The following is a 13,644-nucleotide window of genomic DNA, read 5'->3' as shown; positions in this document are numbered from 1 at the left end:
CAAATAACTCACAGTGAGCTCCGTGCTTATTCTGTCATATACCGTCTTTTTTCTTGTAATGCTAACATTAGGGTTCAGTGCTTTCATGCTTGTTTGTTGTCTATTATATAATTTTCTTAACCATGGCAACCCCGTGTTTAATGTCACAACGCTATGAACTTTGGGTTATTCCCTCAGGCAAAGTCTACAGAAATGCAGACTTACAGAAAGTCTGCATAAAGGAGTCAAAATGTCTGCTGGAGAGCTCCATGACCTCGATGGTTTGACAGTGGGACAGAACTACGCCCTCACAAAATTACCAGGAACTCACGTCCAAGTCTGTGAGTCTGTGAGAGGCGATATTGGGATTGGGCCACACATTCACACAAGGAGGACGAGACACAGGGAAAGACAGACATGGTAAACAAACTGGGAAAATCCAGCAGTCATGGAAGGGGCTGTAACACCTTGCCCTTTTGAACTGTATGTGAAAGGCTGGTAAGTTACCAACAAAATGGAAACAGGCTGTAGTGATTCCAATATGAAACCAGGAAAAGACCCAACCTGTCCATCGTCTTATTGACCTTTAGCGTTGACATTTGCTCTGTGCAAGATAATAGAAAGAACACAAATAGACGGGTATATTTCCTTCAAGCTAGTGATTTTTTTTTTTTTGTGAATTATCAAAGTGGTTTCAAATTTGGAATAAGCACTATGGATTCTATTGCGGTATTAAATCAGAATATTTGTAAAAACTATTGTCATTAAGGAAGCTGTAATTGGGTTATTCTTGGATATTGAAAGGGCATATGACTCAATGTGGAGGGAGGGTGTGCTTAACACAGTAATGGCAGAATGTTTTACTGGATAAATGACTTTCTCAATCCAGGTCTCAAGGCTCAGTCATAAGTCCAGTCCTCTTTAATGCAATGATAAACAACACCTTTCAAAAAGTTCACCAAGGTTTTGCAAAGTCTTTGTTTGCAAATGATGGCGCCATCTGGAGGAGAGGGAAAATATTGGTTATTTGTTCTATCAAACCCAAAAGGCCTTGGGTCAGGTTGTTCAGTGGACGGGTAAGTGGGGATTTAGGATTTCTATGTATTTGGCTTCAGGAGGAAAATTCCTGCTTTAAATATCTATATGTATGTGTGTCCCTCAGAGAAATTGAATGAAAACTTAACATGAAAAAGTCATGTAGATAAAATAATTAGTAACGGAGAGAAAGAAAGTAACGTTCGCCATAGTTTAGCTGGAGGTGATTGGGGGGTGGGGGACACCTCCTGAAAAGGAATTATGACTATTGACACTCAAATTCAACATATCTCCATTTCAGTTTTGATCTACAATATCTGAATTTTGGGTAGTAATCGTTTGACCTATCAAAAAAGATGTGGCTAATTAAATATATTGTTGATTGGAATTAGTAAAAAATTCCATTAGAATTGACAATTCCGTTAGAATTTAATGAAAATATCTGGAATTCACATTTTGGATGGCAAAATAGAATTTCAGACTCCTTGGTAATTCCCCTCTCAGTTTTGACTAGTCATAATGTAAATTAAAAGGACTTGCCATAACCAACCAACCTTAACCGATAGCAGTACAGTAATACACAGCTGATAAAACCATTTATTTTTAATGTCAGCTTTATGTTTTAAATTATGGGTTTCAATGCAATTATTAGATTCATATATTGTAAAATACTTGCTTCATTGTGGCTTTGTTTTCTAGATAAAGTCAAATAATAAATACCGCTATGTACAAACAAACTGCTGTCTGAGAAGCGGAACTTTTGTGCAGAACTTTTGTTGTCACGGCTCTCTTACGACCGACGGACTTCCTGCCAGCGCTCGATAGCTTAAAAGATACATCAGTTTACATCAATAACGAAGGTGTGTCTCCGTTAATATAACGTTTTAATCAGGACTTACTTACATATTTGTGTGAAATTAAAAAAAACCGTGTATATTAGAAGATAGAATGTCGGAAAACAGGAAGTGAAAGCAACTAACCAATCAGCTGTGGGGAAATGTGACATGCGCGATAGAGCCTATGATGGCAGTATGGCGTGTGTGTGAAGGTGAACGTTAGCTTTAGCGTCAATATAATTAATTTTACCCACAGTTGTAATTTAATTCGGGCTAAATACGTTTGACGAGCGGTTTTTACAGTGTGTAACTAATTCTCCACTGACTGCAGACTCAGGTAAGACTGTTACTACTGTTGCTGTTGAAATGCTGTCTTTCATCATGTTGTTCAATAGGGGGTTTCACAAGGCAAAGGGAAGTCAAAACTGACAAACTGCTTACTAATATGACGACTAAAACACGGAGAGCGTATCCAATAACATGAGCTCACAGTGTTAGTCAGTGTGATAACCAGGGGTGGACAGTTAACCAAGTACATTTACTTAAGTACTGTACTTCAGTATATCTTTTCAGATCTGTTCTTTAGTTGAATATACATATATTTTTTTAACTGTTTGACTTTTCCTCCACTATACTTAAAGACAGATGTTGTACTTTTGACTCCTCTACATTTCTATGAAGTACTTTTACTTTGAAGCAGAGCTTTTAGTAAGGGTTATGTATCTTCTTTTATTTTGAAAATGTAATAGACCATACGCTGTGTTGATCTGTGAACAACTTTCACTTGTATTGGAGTCTATTTGACCAGGAGGATCTATACTGTGACTCAAGTATTGAAGTTATTGACTTTTCCCACTCTGATTACGCTGTCCTGCTCACTACATGTTTGAATTTTCTTTTGTTTAATTATTTAATGCATACACTCGAAACACAAAGCTCAGGATCTTACCTGATCTATTTTTAACTGTGTAGGCTAAAACCGTGGACATGATGAATATATAATTGATTATGTAGCCAGTGTGTTTAATGCTAAGTCAATGTCCCTCACATCTCCTGTATATCAAGTCTTCTCTCTGCTCTGCTGAACAGTCATGGCCGGTCTGTCCAGCTATGCCGTGCGCATGGCAAGACTGAGCGCTCGGATCTTCGGGGATGTTGTGCGTCCAACAGACTCCAAATCTATGAAGGTGGTCCAGCTGTTCCAGGAGCCTCCCATGGCCAAGAGAAAGGAGGTGTTTGACTGGTACCCACAGCACAAGATTTACTATGCCATGACCCAAAAGCTCAGATTCATGGGACTTTTCAGGTACTGTAGAAACTGCTCACCTGTCGCTTAATGTTGATGACTTATGGCAAAGCTTTAAGCTTGATCTTTGATCTTGATCTATTTGCTTTTTTAAAATGAAATGAGTTCATTTAAATATTAGTGCTCCATGTATTTGCACTTTCACACAGGATAACAATGGTGGTAGTTCATGACTGTCAATCTTTAAAATAAAATCATTCAATCAAAGTAATATGAAGCAAATTTAAAAATATACGTCCCACATTGAAAACCAACCTGGTAAATTAAGTATAAAGCACATCTCCTCAGCACTCTCCTTTTATCTCATTCAATGATTAAGTTGTTTCCACTTAGCACAGGTTTTTTTGACCGTTGTTAAGCATCTGTCAGTGACACTCAATACTTCCTGCAAGTATTTTGCATTAAAAAAAATGCAAATTACAAAAAAAATGCATACTACATAAAAAAATGTATTTGCATTTAAATAAAACAGTAGCAGATTAAAGACTAAAACTTAAAGAAATTATCCTGTTATAATAACTTACAAGTTAACATCAGAATAGGTAGACTATGGTTATGTTAAATCTAAGTTAGCAATTTCAAGTTAATCCACAATAGCATATTTTTAATCACACTATCATTCTAAAACACTGAAGATGCACCTGTTTCCTCATCAGCTGCTCTACTTACTAAAAAATCATTTCTTTTCATGGGATTTCTCGACACAAATTCAACTCATACTTTGACATATCGACCCATTTTATATTACTCCTGCTAGCAATCTGACTGCTAGCCTACAGAAGACAGAAGCCATGGTTAGCTTGCTAGTTAAATCTAGCTAACATGGTTAATTAAATAACATCAGCTGACATTTTTCCACAGTGGAAAGGCTGGTGACATTAGGTACCAGTGTGATATTCTCACATGACGTGAGCCTTCAGATAGTCCCCGCCCTTTCAGCCACTCAGCCAATGCTAGCATGCCTAAATCAGTCGTCTTGGAGACATACCCACATAGGAATGATCTAATATGACTTCACTCCAAACATAGTATGAACAAGTTCACTCAAATATTGGTTGGGACAATTCTGTCCTTACAAAATAGTAGTAAGGACATGTCCCTACCGTCCACATGTAAACCTACACCCTTGCTGGGAAGTGTTCTGCTCTTTGAGCTGCTGGAACTTTAATTTGAAACATGTGCGCAGGAAATGTTGAGTTAATTAGTGGTAGTTTAACAGCTATCAAACATTTACCATAGTTAAATTGATCAATGAGTGAAAATGGTATTTAATCAATGTGGATGTAACCTTCAGTAAGCAGGGTGAAGGTTTTCATAAACAGTTTTTCTCTTCCTTCTCAGGGATGAGCATGAAGACTTCAAAGACGAAATGCGTCGCATGAGGAAACTAAGAGGAAAAGGAAAACCAAAGAAAGGAGAGGGGAAGAGAGCGGGGAAGAAGAAATGAGCTGTAACATTTCTGCTACTTCACCTTTTCACAGGACTTATGTTTTTTGCTTTTCCTGGAGACAGACAGTGGTGGACTGTGTACATTATTGTGGGGGAGGGCCGCGAATCCTGAAACAATCCCATGGGTCTAGCCACAACTGTCCAGTGCTTTGAAGCTTCACTATGTTGGCATGAATAATACCCTAGGTCAGCATTACACACATGCAACATTCTCATCTATGTCTGTTGTACTCAATGGAATTCCATTTGTTTAATGTTGAATGTGTCTGATTTAAGTTGCAGGGGGTGAACCAGTATGGAGAAAGAAATAGCCAATCAAATGCTATTGGATACTAGAAAAACAAGCTAATCACTATGATCATACGTACACATACAACATTTACAGGCCTGTGGTCATGTCTTTTCACCATTCATGGATTTATAGCAAATTTGGGTCTATTGCAGCTGTACTGCACCTCATGTCAACTTTGGAGTTTTGAGCTTAACTCAGCGCAATGGCTGAAAAAATGATGTAAAGAAACAGACATCTTTCATGTTTTTTCAAAATAAAATCAATGTGAGGAATGTGCTGTTCAAAAATGCTACAATAAAACCACAACACAGTACACAGATGCTGGTACTGAGTTATATATTTCATATGGGATCACTGGTTCCAGTAAATATGTGGATGTATCTAATGCTAGGCCAGAAACGTTAGCATTTTTTTTTTTTGGCTATAAAAGGATTACTGGTGAGGCACTTTGGTACGATGGAGTATTAGGGCCACACTGAGGAAAAGAAAATCTGAAATTTTGAGAATAAAGTCATAATTTTATGAGAGAAAGTCAACATATTACAAGAATAATGTAATTTTACAAAAAAGTCAATATAAGAATAATGTGGTAATTTTAGATTTTGTGTTGTTTTAGAGAGGAAATATCAGAAGCTTTAAAATGAGGAATGTGGAGCATCCTGTGAAGTTCTACTTTTGCAGAAGGAGATCCTTCATCTTTAGCTCTTCACCATCACATCAGCATCAGGACATTGAAAAGATTGTGTCTATTCTATTGTTGGACAAACAGCAGCTGCCAGAAGCAGCTCAGACTACCACTGACTGTCATTTCACATGTTTGGTTGTTTGTAATCCTAAAAATTATGTTTTTTCTTCTCTCAAAATTTTACACTTTTAATTCTCGTAAAATTCCTACTTTATTATCGTAATTTCAGATTTCTCGTTTTTCTTCAATGTGGCCCTAATACCCCATCGTACTTTGGCAGACCCGCTGCATGTCAATGAGATCTGGAAAAAGAAATTCCATTTCATAAATTTCTCAGAAAATTTCATTTCATTTTTTAACACAAAAGTACAATAATAACTTAAACATGTCATGTATTATCACTTCATCTGGAGGCCCTGTCTTATGCAAGGATAGTCAAAATATTAAATGTGATCATTTCTGTTAGAATGGGCAGGAAGAAAGGATAGTGAATAATCAAGCACTAGCTCCACCTACAGGAAGGTTGCGGTGGTTCTCGAGTCTCCAGAAAGCTTGTGTGAGTTTGAATACTGGTAACTGATTTTCCCAGAATGATGTTGGTATATATTAGTGATGTCCATGGAGACAGAGATAGGAGGAGACCGGATGCTTGTAAGATGGATCATTTGTAACACTTCCAGTTTCTTCAATCAGGAACAAGTTATGAATCACCTGATTCACTCTATACCTGCTCAGGTTAGTCTTATTCTACATATGAGGAATTAGCAGCCTGTGACAGAAAGACTGTTTTAGAAAGAAAAAACTAATTTTAGGTAAGAATTTTTTTTTTTTACCTCGTTTTTGTAATAGCAGGTGCCTGATTTGTAGTTCAACGCTTCAAACTTATGTCATGTTTATTTTGAGTCTAGATATTTTTCATGCTAGTTGTCAGTGCTAATGTTTTAGCTGTTAGCTGCAAGTTAAGCTAGTTCATGGCTACAAGAGTCTGGGTTAGTTGTAACAACAATACACATAGGTGGACACAAACACAACTGTTACATTGTTGAAGCTGGTGAACATTTGCACATTTTGTTGTCACTACTATGACTGACAGTAAGTCTTGGCTATCTCTCTCTCTCTCACACACACACACACACACACACACAATGTCAAAAATGTTACACCCAGCCCCATTCTCCCCTATTTACTTTACAACTAAGTAATACTGTCAGCTATGGCAAACTGAGAAGTATTACATTTTCTGGTATATTTGAACGTAAGCTTGCTGAGGTCTCCAGCAAATGATAGTAGATAAAGTAGATATCACTGAATTCTTTTGAACGTTTTGTACTGTTAGCTGTATTTTTCAGTGTAAACACATTTGAACAGACAGAGGCACCAGAATGCAAAAGTTGTTGTCGTATTCAAGTTCCTTTTAGTAGAGGCTGTTTACATTTTTTTTTATAGAAACACATGACCAAGTTAAATGGAAATAATAATTATAATGGTATATTAATAAAATAATTATAATGACAACATATTTTGTGCCAGCTTAATAGTAGTAGTAATAGTAGTAGTCCTGTGCCATCCATCCAGTCCACATTAGTTCTATCGTCCTGCGTCTCTGTCTCCCCCTCCTGTCCTCAACACCACCCTGCGTTTCCCTCTATTATTTTCCACTCAGTTTCTCGCAGTTTAAAATGGCGGCGTTGAGCAGCGCCGAGTCCCCACCGCCCGTCTTTAACGGAGACACCGCGGAGCGGGAGCCGGGCAGGGAGCGGGGCCTGGAGGAACTGGGCGCTGGGCTGGACTCCTCTTGCTCGTCGGGGATCCCCGGAGGTCCGCAGGATGAGGAGGTAAGCGCTGCGGCGGTGGCGGCGGCGGGGTAGCGTGTCTAGGCTAAGCAGGGGACACGGGCTCCGAGTGGAGGTAATTGGATGTAAATCTTCAGGAAACACCGGCTGTAACATGGATCGTGGGGGCTGCGGTGCAGGGGGGCAAGACGATGGACTAAATGCGAAGGATCCATTTGAGTGCGATGCGTTCACATCCCTCGGCTTCCTATGAACAGAAAAATGCGACAGACGAGTGTGAGCGGGAGGGGGAAGGTTTTATTTCGCGGAGCCTGTGTTTATTTCGGGCCTGCTTTATTCCATTCGCTCCTGGCTTCATTTTCCAGGCTCGCTGCAGCTGCAGCCTGGTGCGCCAACAGAGCACACACACACATACACACACACACACACACACACACACACACACACACACACACACACGTACACACACACGTACACACACTAGTACACACACACACACACACACACACACACACACCGCTGTTGACACAACAAAGACGCAACTACGCCGCTTTCTAAAGCATTCTTGTACATTGTAATGTGTCCAAAGTTTCATTTTCACCAATCCTCAGAGGTTCATCACCTCAGAGGGGTGATGATGATGATGATGGTGGAGGTGGAGGCTACATCAAGTCGTGCCTGTGTTTTTGCGGGTGCAATCCAGATACACAGGTTACTTTTATTTATATTACAGGCTTTACAATCACTGCCCCCACCTCCACATACACACACACACACACACACAGACACAACACACAACACAGAGGCGGAACCATCAGCCAGGCTGTGTCCTCATCATTTAATGCACGGTGACCATGTAGCCTAGCCTGGAAATCTGTCTCTAGTCTGCAGATCAGAGGCCTCACTGCTTGACCATGACAGCAGGCAAAACCACATTAGCAGGATGCTGCAAGTCAGATACAACAGCATTTTAAAAGTATATAATATATAATGCTTATTGCTGAAATCAGATGTTCTAGCTCCACATTAAGACGTGTTTTCTGTTCCATATCTAAAATGACAGATGTCTCATTGTGTGCACTTATGTGGCCTCTGGCCATAGTTCATTTTAAAATGCAAAAATCCTCATCACCCCAGTAGTTAAGAGTTTCCTCGTTAACATGTCAGCTTGACTGTGGCATGGTAGGTTGTCTATCATCATCACCAGCATTCGCAGAGAGACGATCCGATCGTCTCCGGTCTTTCACTCTTTCAAAAAGTCAATAGAGCCGATCTTGCTGCTGCTATCATTACACTGTGTTTTGGTTCATTTTTATCAGACAATATAGTGATCATAAAACAGTAAATTTGTCTCCAGCAACAGCTTGGTGCTCCTGAATGGAGACCTCCCTCCCTCCTCTCTGTCTTTCAGTGTGTGTGTCTTATTACACACACAAAAACCTAGTTTTGCTGCATGCATCAAAACAAAAGTCAGTAAAAAAAAAAAAAAAATGAAATGCACATTTAAAAATGATTTTAAGTCAACTGTCGGTTTTAGCAAATTATACACTCAAGTTAAAGGTCAGCCCTCAGAGATGTGAGCCGGCCCGGCACATAAAGATAGAGGAGCAAGGAAAAGAGCGAGGATCACGTGCGCACATGCACACAGCATGTATATGTTGAATGGAGGTATGTGGTCTGTCAGTTTGCTCAGCGCACTTCTCAGGATTGGCAGATGGACAAGGTTTGCATAAATTAAGTTCAGAGAGGTGCTGATTCTGATTGTTCCTTAAATTCAGCAGTGGAAAAAAAGCCCCAATAAGTTTAGTTTATTTATTTATTTGATAGGGACAACGCAATTTAACATGGTTTCAAAACAGGGTATGAAACTGAAGTGTTGCATAAGGAGTTTATAGCTATTGCTAATTCTCGACTCTTTTGTGAGTGTTTTCAGTTGGCCATAGTCGATGTGATCGCCAATGGGCCACACCTATGGCATCTTGGTTTTAGTCTGTCTTCAGAAACATGAGAGAGCTCCAGTGGGCTGATGATAGAAGTGCTGATGTAATTCAAACACATTTAAAAGGCACTCTAGTGATTTTAATATTGCACTTCCATAAAGTTGGGGGACTCACAACAAAGAGATTAAGAAATTGTGACACACCTGTGCTGCAGAGGCTGACGTATCCTGACTTTTAGCTCTTAGTATGGCCAGACTTCAAAAGACAGTGGTACCATTTACTTTTGCTAGCCCCAATTTGTGACACCAACTTCTTCTTTGATAAATTTCTTTAAAAAAGATGAACCATGTTGACTAGGACATTGTGCATGCTTTTTTCTCAGACTTGCCAAAAGCCTTGTTTTCACAGGCTGTAAACAGCCTGTAAACTTCCCGCTTTATTTTAACTTTGAATATATGTCAACTAAATATCATCGTCATGTAATATCAAGCAATATCATATCAAGTTGAGTCACAATTACTCAATTAAAAAATCAGAATTAACTTTAGGGCTGGGATTTCTTATCAGCTGCTGCCTGGATGGAAGGAGAAACACTTCTAAACTTAAGGACTAATATCTATTGGAGGTGGTATTGCACAGAAAACAGCTTTTGTTGACATATAGTGGCTTCAGAAAGTATTCAAACCCCTTCACTTTTCGCTTATTGCACACTTTGTGTTGCAGTGTGTGTATTTATTAACAAGACGCGATCTATTCCTAGTATATGTCTGGACCACCTATGTTCAAATCCTGATTTCATAACTGCAACGTCATGTGACAAAATCACCAAACACATTAATGAAATACTGAGCTGTGATTTCAACTGTATTTACTGTAACATGATCAGAAAGTTACAAAAGACAGACTATCTTTCTTTTTTACAAATGATTTTTTTGCCTTTTATTTTAATCATAGTGCGAGGGAGATGGGAAAATTGGAGAGAGAAAGAGAGACATGTAGCAAAGGGCCACAGACTGGACTTGAATCAGGGCCACTGTGCAAGGACTAAACCCAAATGTCATGTGATCCACCAGGTGAACCACCGGGGCCCGAGACAGACTATCTTTTTTAATTAGTCTCTCACACAGAGCACAGCTTCCATCTGGATCTACAATAGTTTAGTCTTTATTTATTTCAACTCCTGAATGTAACGGAGGCAGGTCTTTATGTCTAGCTCCCTCTGTTTGATATGTAGAGTTGGTCATAGTTGTTAGTGTGAAGCCTTGTTACTGATTACTTCTCTCTCTCTCTCCTGCTCTCTCTGCTCAGTGTGTCTTATGTTTAGTTATTCCTCTGCCTCCTTTAGTAATAATGATACATCTAATGAAAGTACTTTATTTGCTGTAATGGAGGCGAGGCTCAGTGTATTGGAAGTGCTCCTCCTCTTCCCTGCAGTTCCAGAGCAGCCGGGAAACCAAAGCAGCTCAGTAGATGCTGAGTAGCTGCTCAGCACTCCACTGTCAGTCAGTTAGTGACATTCACAATCATAGGGCTGGCCATGCTGTTGCAGACCAGCCAAAAATCAAAGCTGAAATCTCTCATTTACAAAAGTAATCAGACCTATTGCTGTGGCACTCCAAACTGTGGTCAAGTGCATAATTTGACTGTGTAAGTCCACCTGTGGAAAATTAAATTGATTGGTCACAATTTGCGTGTATATAATGTCCCACAGTTCATACTGCCTATAAGGACAAAAACTAAGACATGAAGTCCCAAGGAAATTTCTGTAGACCTCCACGATAAAACTATAGTGAGTCATAGATCAGGGTGAGGGTATAAAATCATTTCTAAACTTTGTTCCCAGGATCACAGTGTTTGGAATCACCAGGGCTCTTCCTGGAGTTGGCCCACTGAGTAACCAGGCAAGAAGAGCCTTGTTCAGGGAGGTGTCACTCTAACAGAGCTCAACAACAGTGCATGCGTTTCACTTGCATTTGCAACTAAACATAGATGTGTGTGAACTGTAAAATGTATTCAGGAGTATTGTATGAATAAAAGGTATTTGAAAATTTAAAAAAAAGGTTGATAACCCAATGATGACAACGCAGTCATTGCATTGAACCAGTGTCAATTCTCGTGAGTGGATTGCGTGTATTGACAATGCAAAGTCCCTCTAGACAATAGTTCAACAAGCAGATGCCTCTAAGTGTTCACAACTGAAGACTTGAAGTGGATCAGCTCGGGGGGCTTGATATCCCTTTTGTGTAAAACAGACTAATCAGATTTTTTAAAACTGCTTTAATACAGATGTATTCATACAGTTCATACTCTTACATGGTTTTAAAGTATGTGAAAATGATTACATTATTATTAACCAAATACAGTAATAATTTTAAAATGAAAATTAATCAAAAACCTAGAGTATATTCAAAGAAATTTAATCATTTTGTCTAATAATTTTGTCCCTTGATTGAGGAAAAGCCCATTATTTGATAAATTTTCATTGAGCCCTAAAGTACTAACGCATTCCTACATTTTTCAACTCATGTGCTCCTTGACATTAAAGTAAGCATCAAGCGCTGAGAGTCCTCTGCAGAGACAGTAGAACCTGCTGGAAGGATGACCATCTCAGCAGCTCTCCATCAGCCAGGTCTTTATGGTAGACTGGCTAGATTGAAGTCACTTCGAGTAAAACGTACATGACAACCCCTTTGGAGTTTGCCAAAAAGCTTTTAAAGCAGTCTTCCCCTACATTGATTTGATTTGTGGCAGCACGCCACAATATCAACATTGACCACCTTATATTGATTTTCTATATTTTTTCTCTTATTTGTAAAATCTTATTTCATTTTAGAGCTGTGTGAAGCCTCTCTCTCTCTCTCTCTCGCCCTCTCTCTTACCCTTTTTACACCAAAATTAGCATTTTTTCAAATTGACTTCTTTCACACTGCCAGCCGAGTTTGTCTTTCTGCTCGGAGAGGACACACTACAGGAAGCAATGTCGTCACGTGCTGTTGCAGAGCACACGCACACAGAGATGCAGGGGAAAGAGAGTAAGCAAACTGGAAAAACAGATCTGTTGCGTCTCATCCCTGGGTTGGTGCTGCTATAAGTGTCTGAGCCTCTGGGTGAGATGCTTCGATCAGCGATTATGTGTTTTTGAAACTTATTTCAGGGTTGTAGCTCACTCTTGCAGGCCCAGAATGCAGTGTAGCTGCTGCATTTCAGGTGTAACAGCACTGTGGTGGGCATGTGACAGGTCTTTTTACAGGGTCTGCTCTGAAAGAGGTCAGGTGTTTTCTAGGGCATTAACTAATTATTATTTTCATTATTGAAAGCCCATGGGTTTGTCTACAATCAGCTTATTATGTTATCACCAGTTCAAAACCAAAAAGAAAACCAACCAGTCCAAAAGATGTTCAATACACTGCCACATACAAGATAACAAAGAAAAGCGGTATATCCTCACATTGGAGAAGCTAGAACTAGTGAATGTTTTGCATTTTTATTGAAAAATGACAAAAACAACTTTACATTAACTTTCTGTTAATGGACCAGTGTGTAGGAATTTGTGACATCTAGTCTGTGAAAATTTTCAGTCATCCACGTCACGGTTATCCAATCACAAAGCAAAGACCAAAACATCCCCATCCTACTGGCAGATAAGGGAAGATGTATAGTGGTTTTAAACACAGCTGATTAACATGCCAAGGTCACCACACTACTCAGTGACACCAACACATATGAAATACTTGGGCGAGACCCGACCCGTGGCTACAAGAAGAAGGCAATAGAATGTTTACAGAAGTTACAGAAGGAAGAATCGCCCATAGCCAGGCGAAGCTATCCAATGTATGTGTTGGCTCCCCAAGATTCACAAAGAAGGAACCTCCTCCTCATCAGCAGCATCAACTGAGTGACCTGCAACATTGATAACAAAGTTACCATCTTAGCACCTTTGATGACTCACTTTTTACAATATTCAAAACTCCATGGACTTTGTAAACAAGGTTTGAGGATTGAATTGGTCCCAGATCAAATCATGGTGTCCTATGACGTGACCTCATTGTTCACATGCTTACAAACTATGGAGGTGTTGGAAACTGTAGAGCAATGCCTGTTACATGACAGCACAATTCATAATAGAACCAACCTCAACCCAGACCAGATATGCAAACTGCTGGACCTCTGGCCTGACCACTACCTATTTCCAGTACAACGGGGGTTTTATAGACAAAAACACATCTCCCGCCAACCTCTAAATGGAGCAAGTAGAAAGTGGGCCCCTGAACTCTTCCAGAAGGAACAGCAATGAGCTGAGAAATTAAAACCCAGGAAGTGCAAGCCTTC

At 39.6% G+C, this 13,644-nt stretch overlaps 2 protein-coding genes across 3 annotated transcripts in view; both read left to right on the top strand.

Moving 5' to 3' along the window:
• Positions 1–2,013: 2,013 nt before the first annotated feature.
• mrps33 (mitochondrial ribosomal protein S33) lies at positions 2,014–5,214 on the top strand. Its single transcript, XM_056367466.1, has 3 exons — positions 2,014–2,187; positions 2,940–3,156; positions 4,498–5,214. Exons 2-3 carry the CDS (start codon positions 2,942–2,944, stop codon positions 4,601–4,603), a joined length of 321 nt encoding a protein of 106 aa, XP_056223441.1. The 5' UTR covers positions 2,014–2,187; positions 2,940–2,941; the 3' UTR covers positions 4,604–5,214.
• Positions 5,215–5,349: 135 nt separating this feature from the next.
• Positions 5,350–13,644, top strand: part of braf (B-Raf proto-oncogene, serine/threonine kinase) — a 34,521-nt gene continuing 26,226 nt past the window's right edge. For both annotated transcript variants that reach the window (XM_056367465.1, XM_056367464.1), the window contains exon 1: positions 5,350–7,417. In XM_056367465.1, the coding sequence (XP_056223440.1) occupies positions 7,262–7,417 (156 nt within the window). In that variant the 5' untranslated portion in view covers positions 5,350–7,261. The remainder of the gene's footprint in view (positions 7,418–13,644) is intronic.

This window comes from Seriola aureovittata, chromosome 22, assembly GCF_021018895.1.
Source record: "Seriola aureovittata isolate HTS-2021-v1 ecotype China chromosome 22, ASM2101889v1, whole genome shotgun sequence".
Classification (NCBI taxonomy): Eukaryota; Metazoa; Chordata; class Actinopteri; order Carangiformes; family Carangidae; genus Seriola; species Seriola aureovittata.
This window is presented reverse-complemented; position numbering and strand designations above follow the sequence as displayed.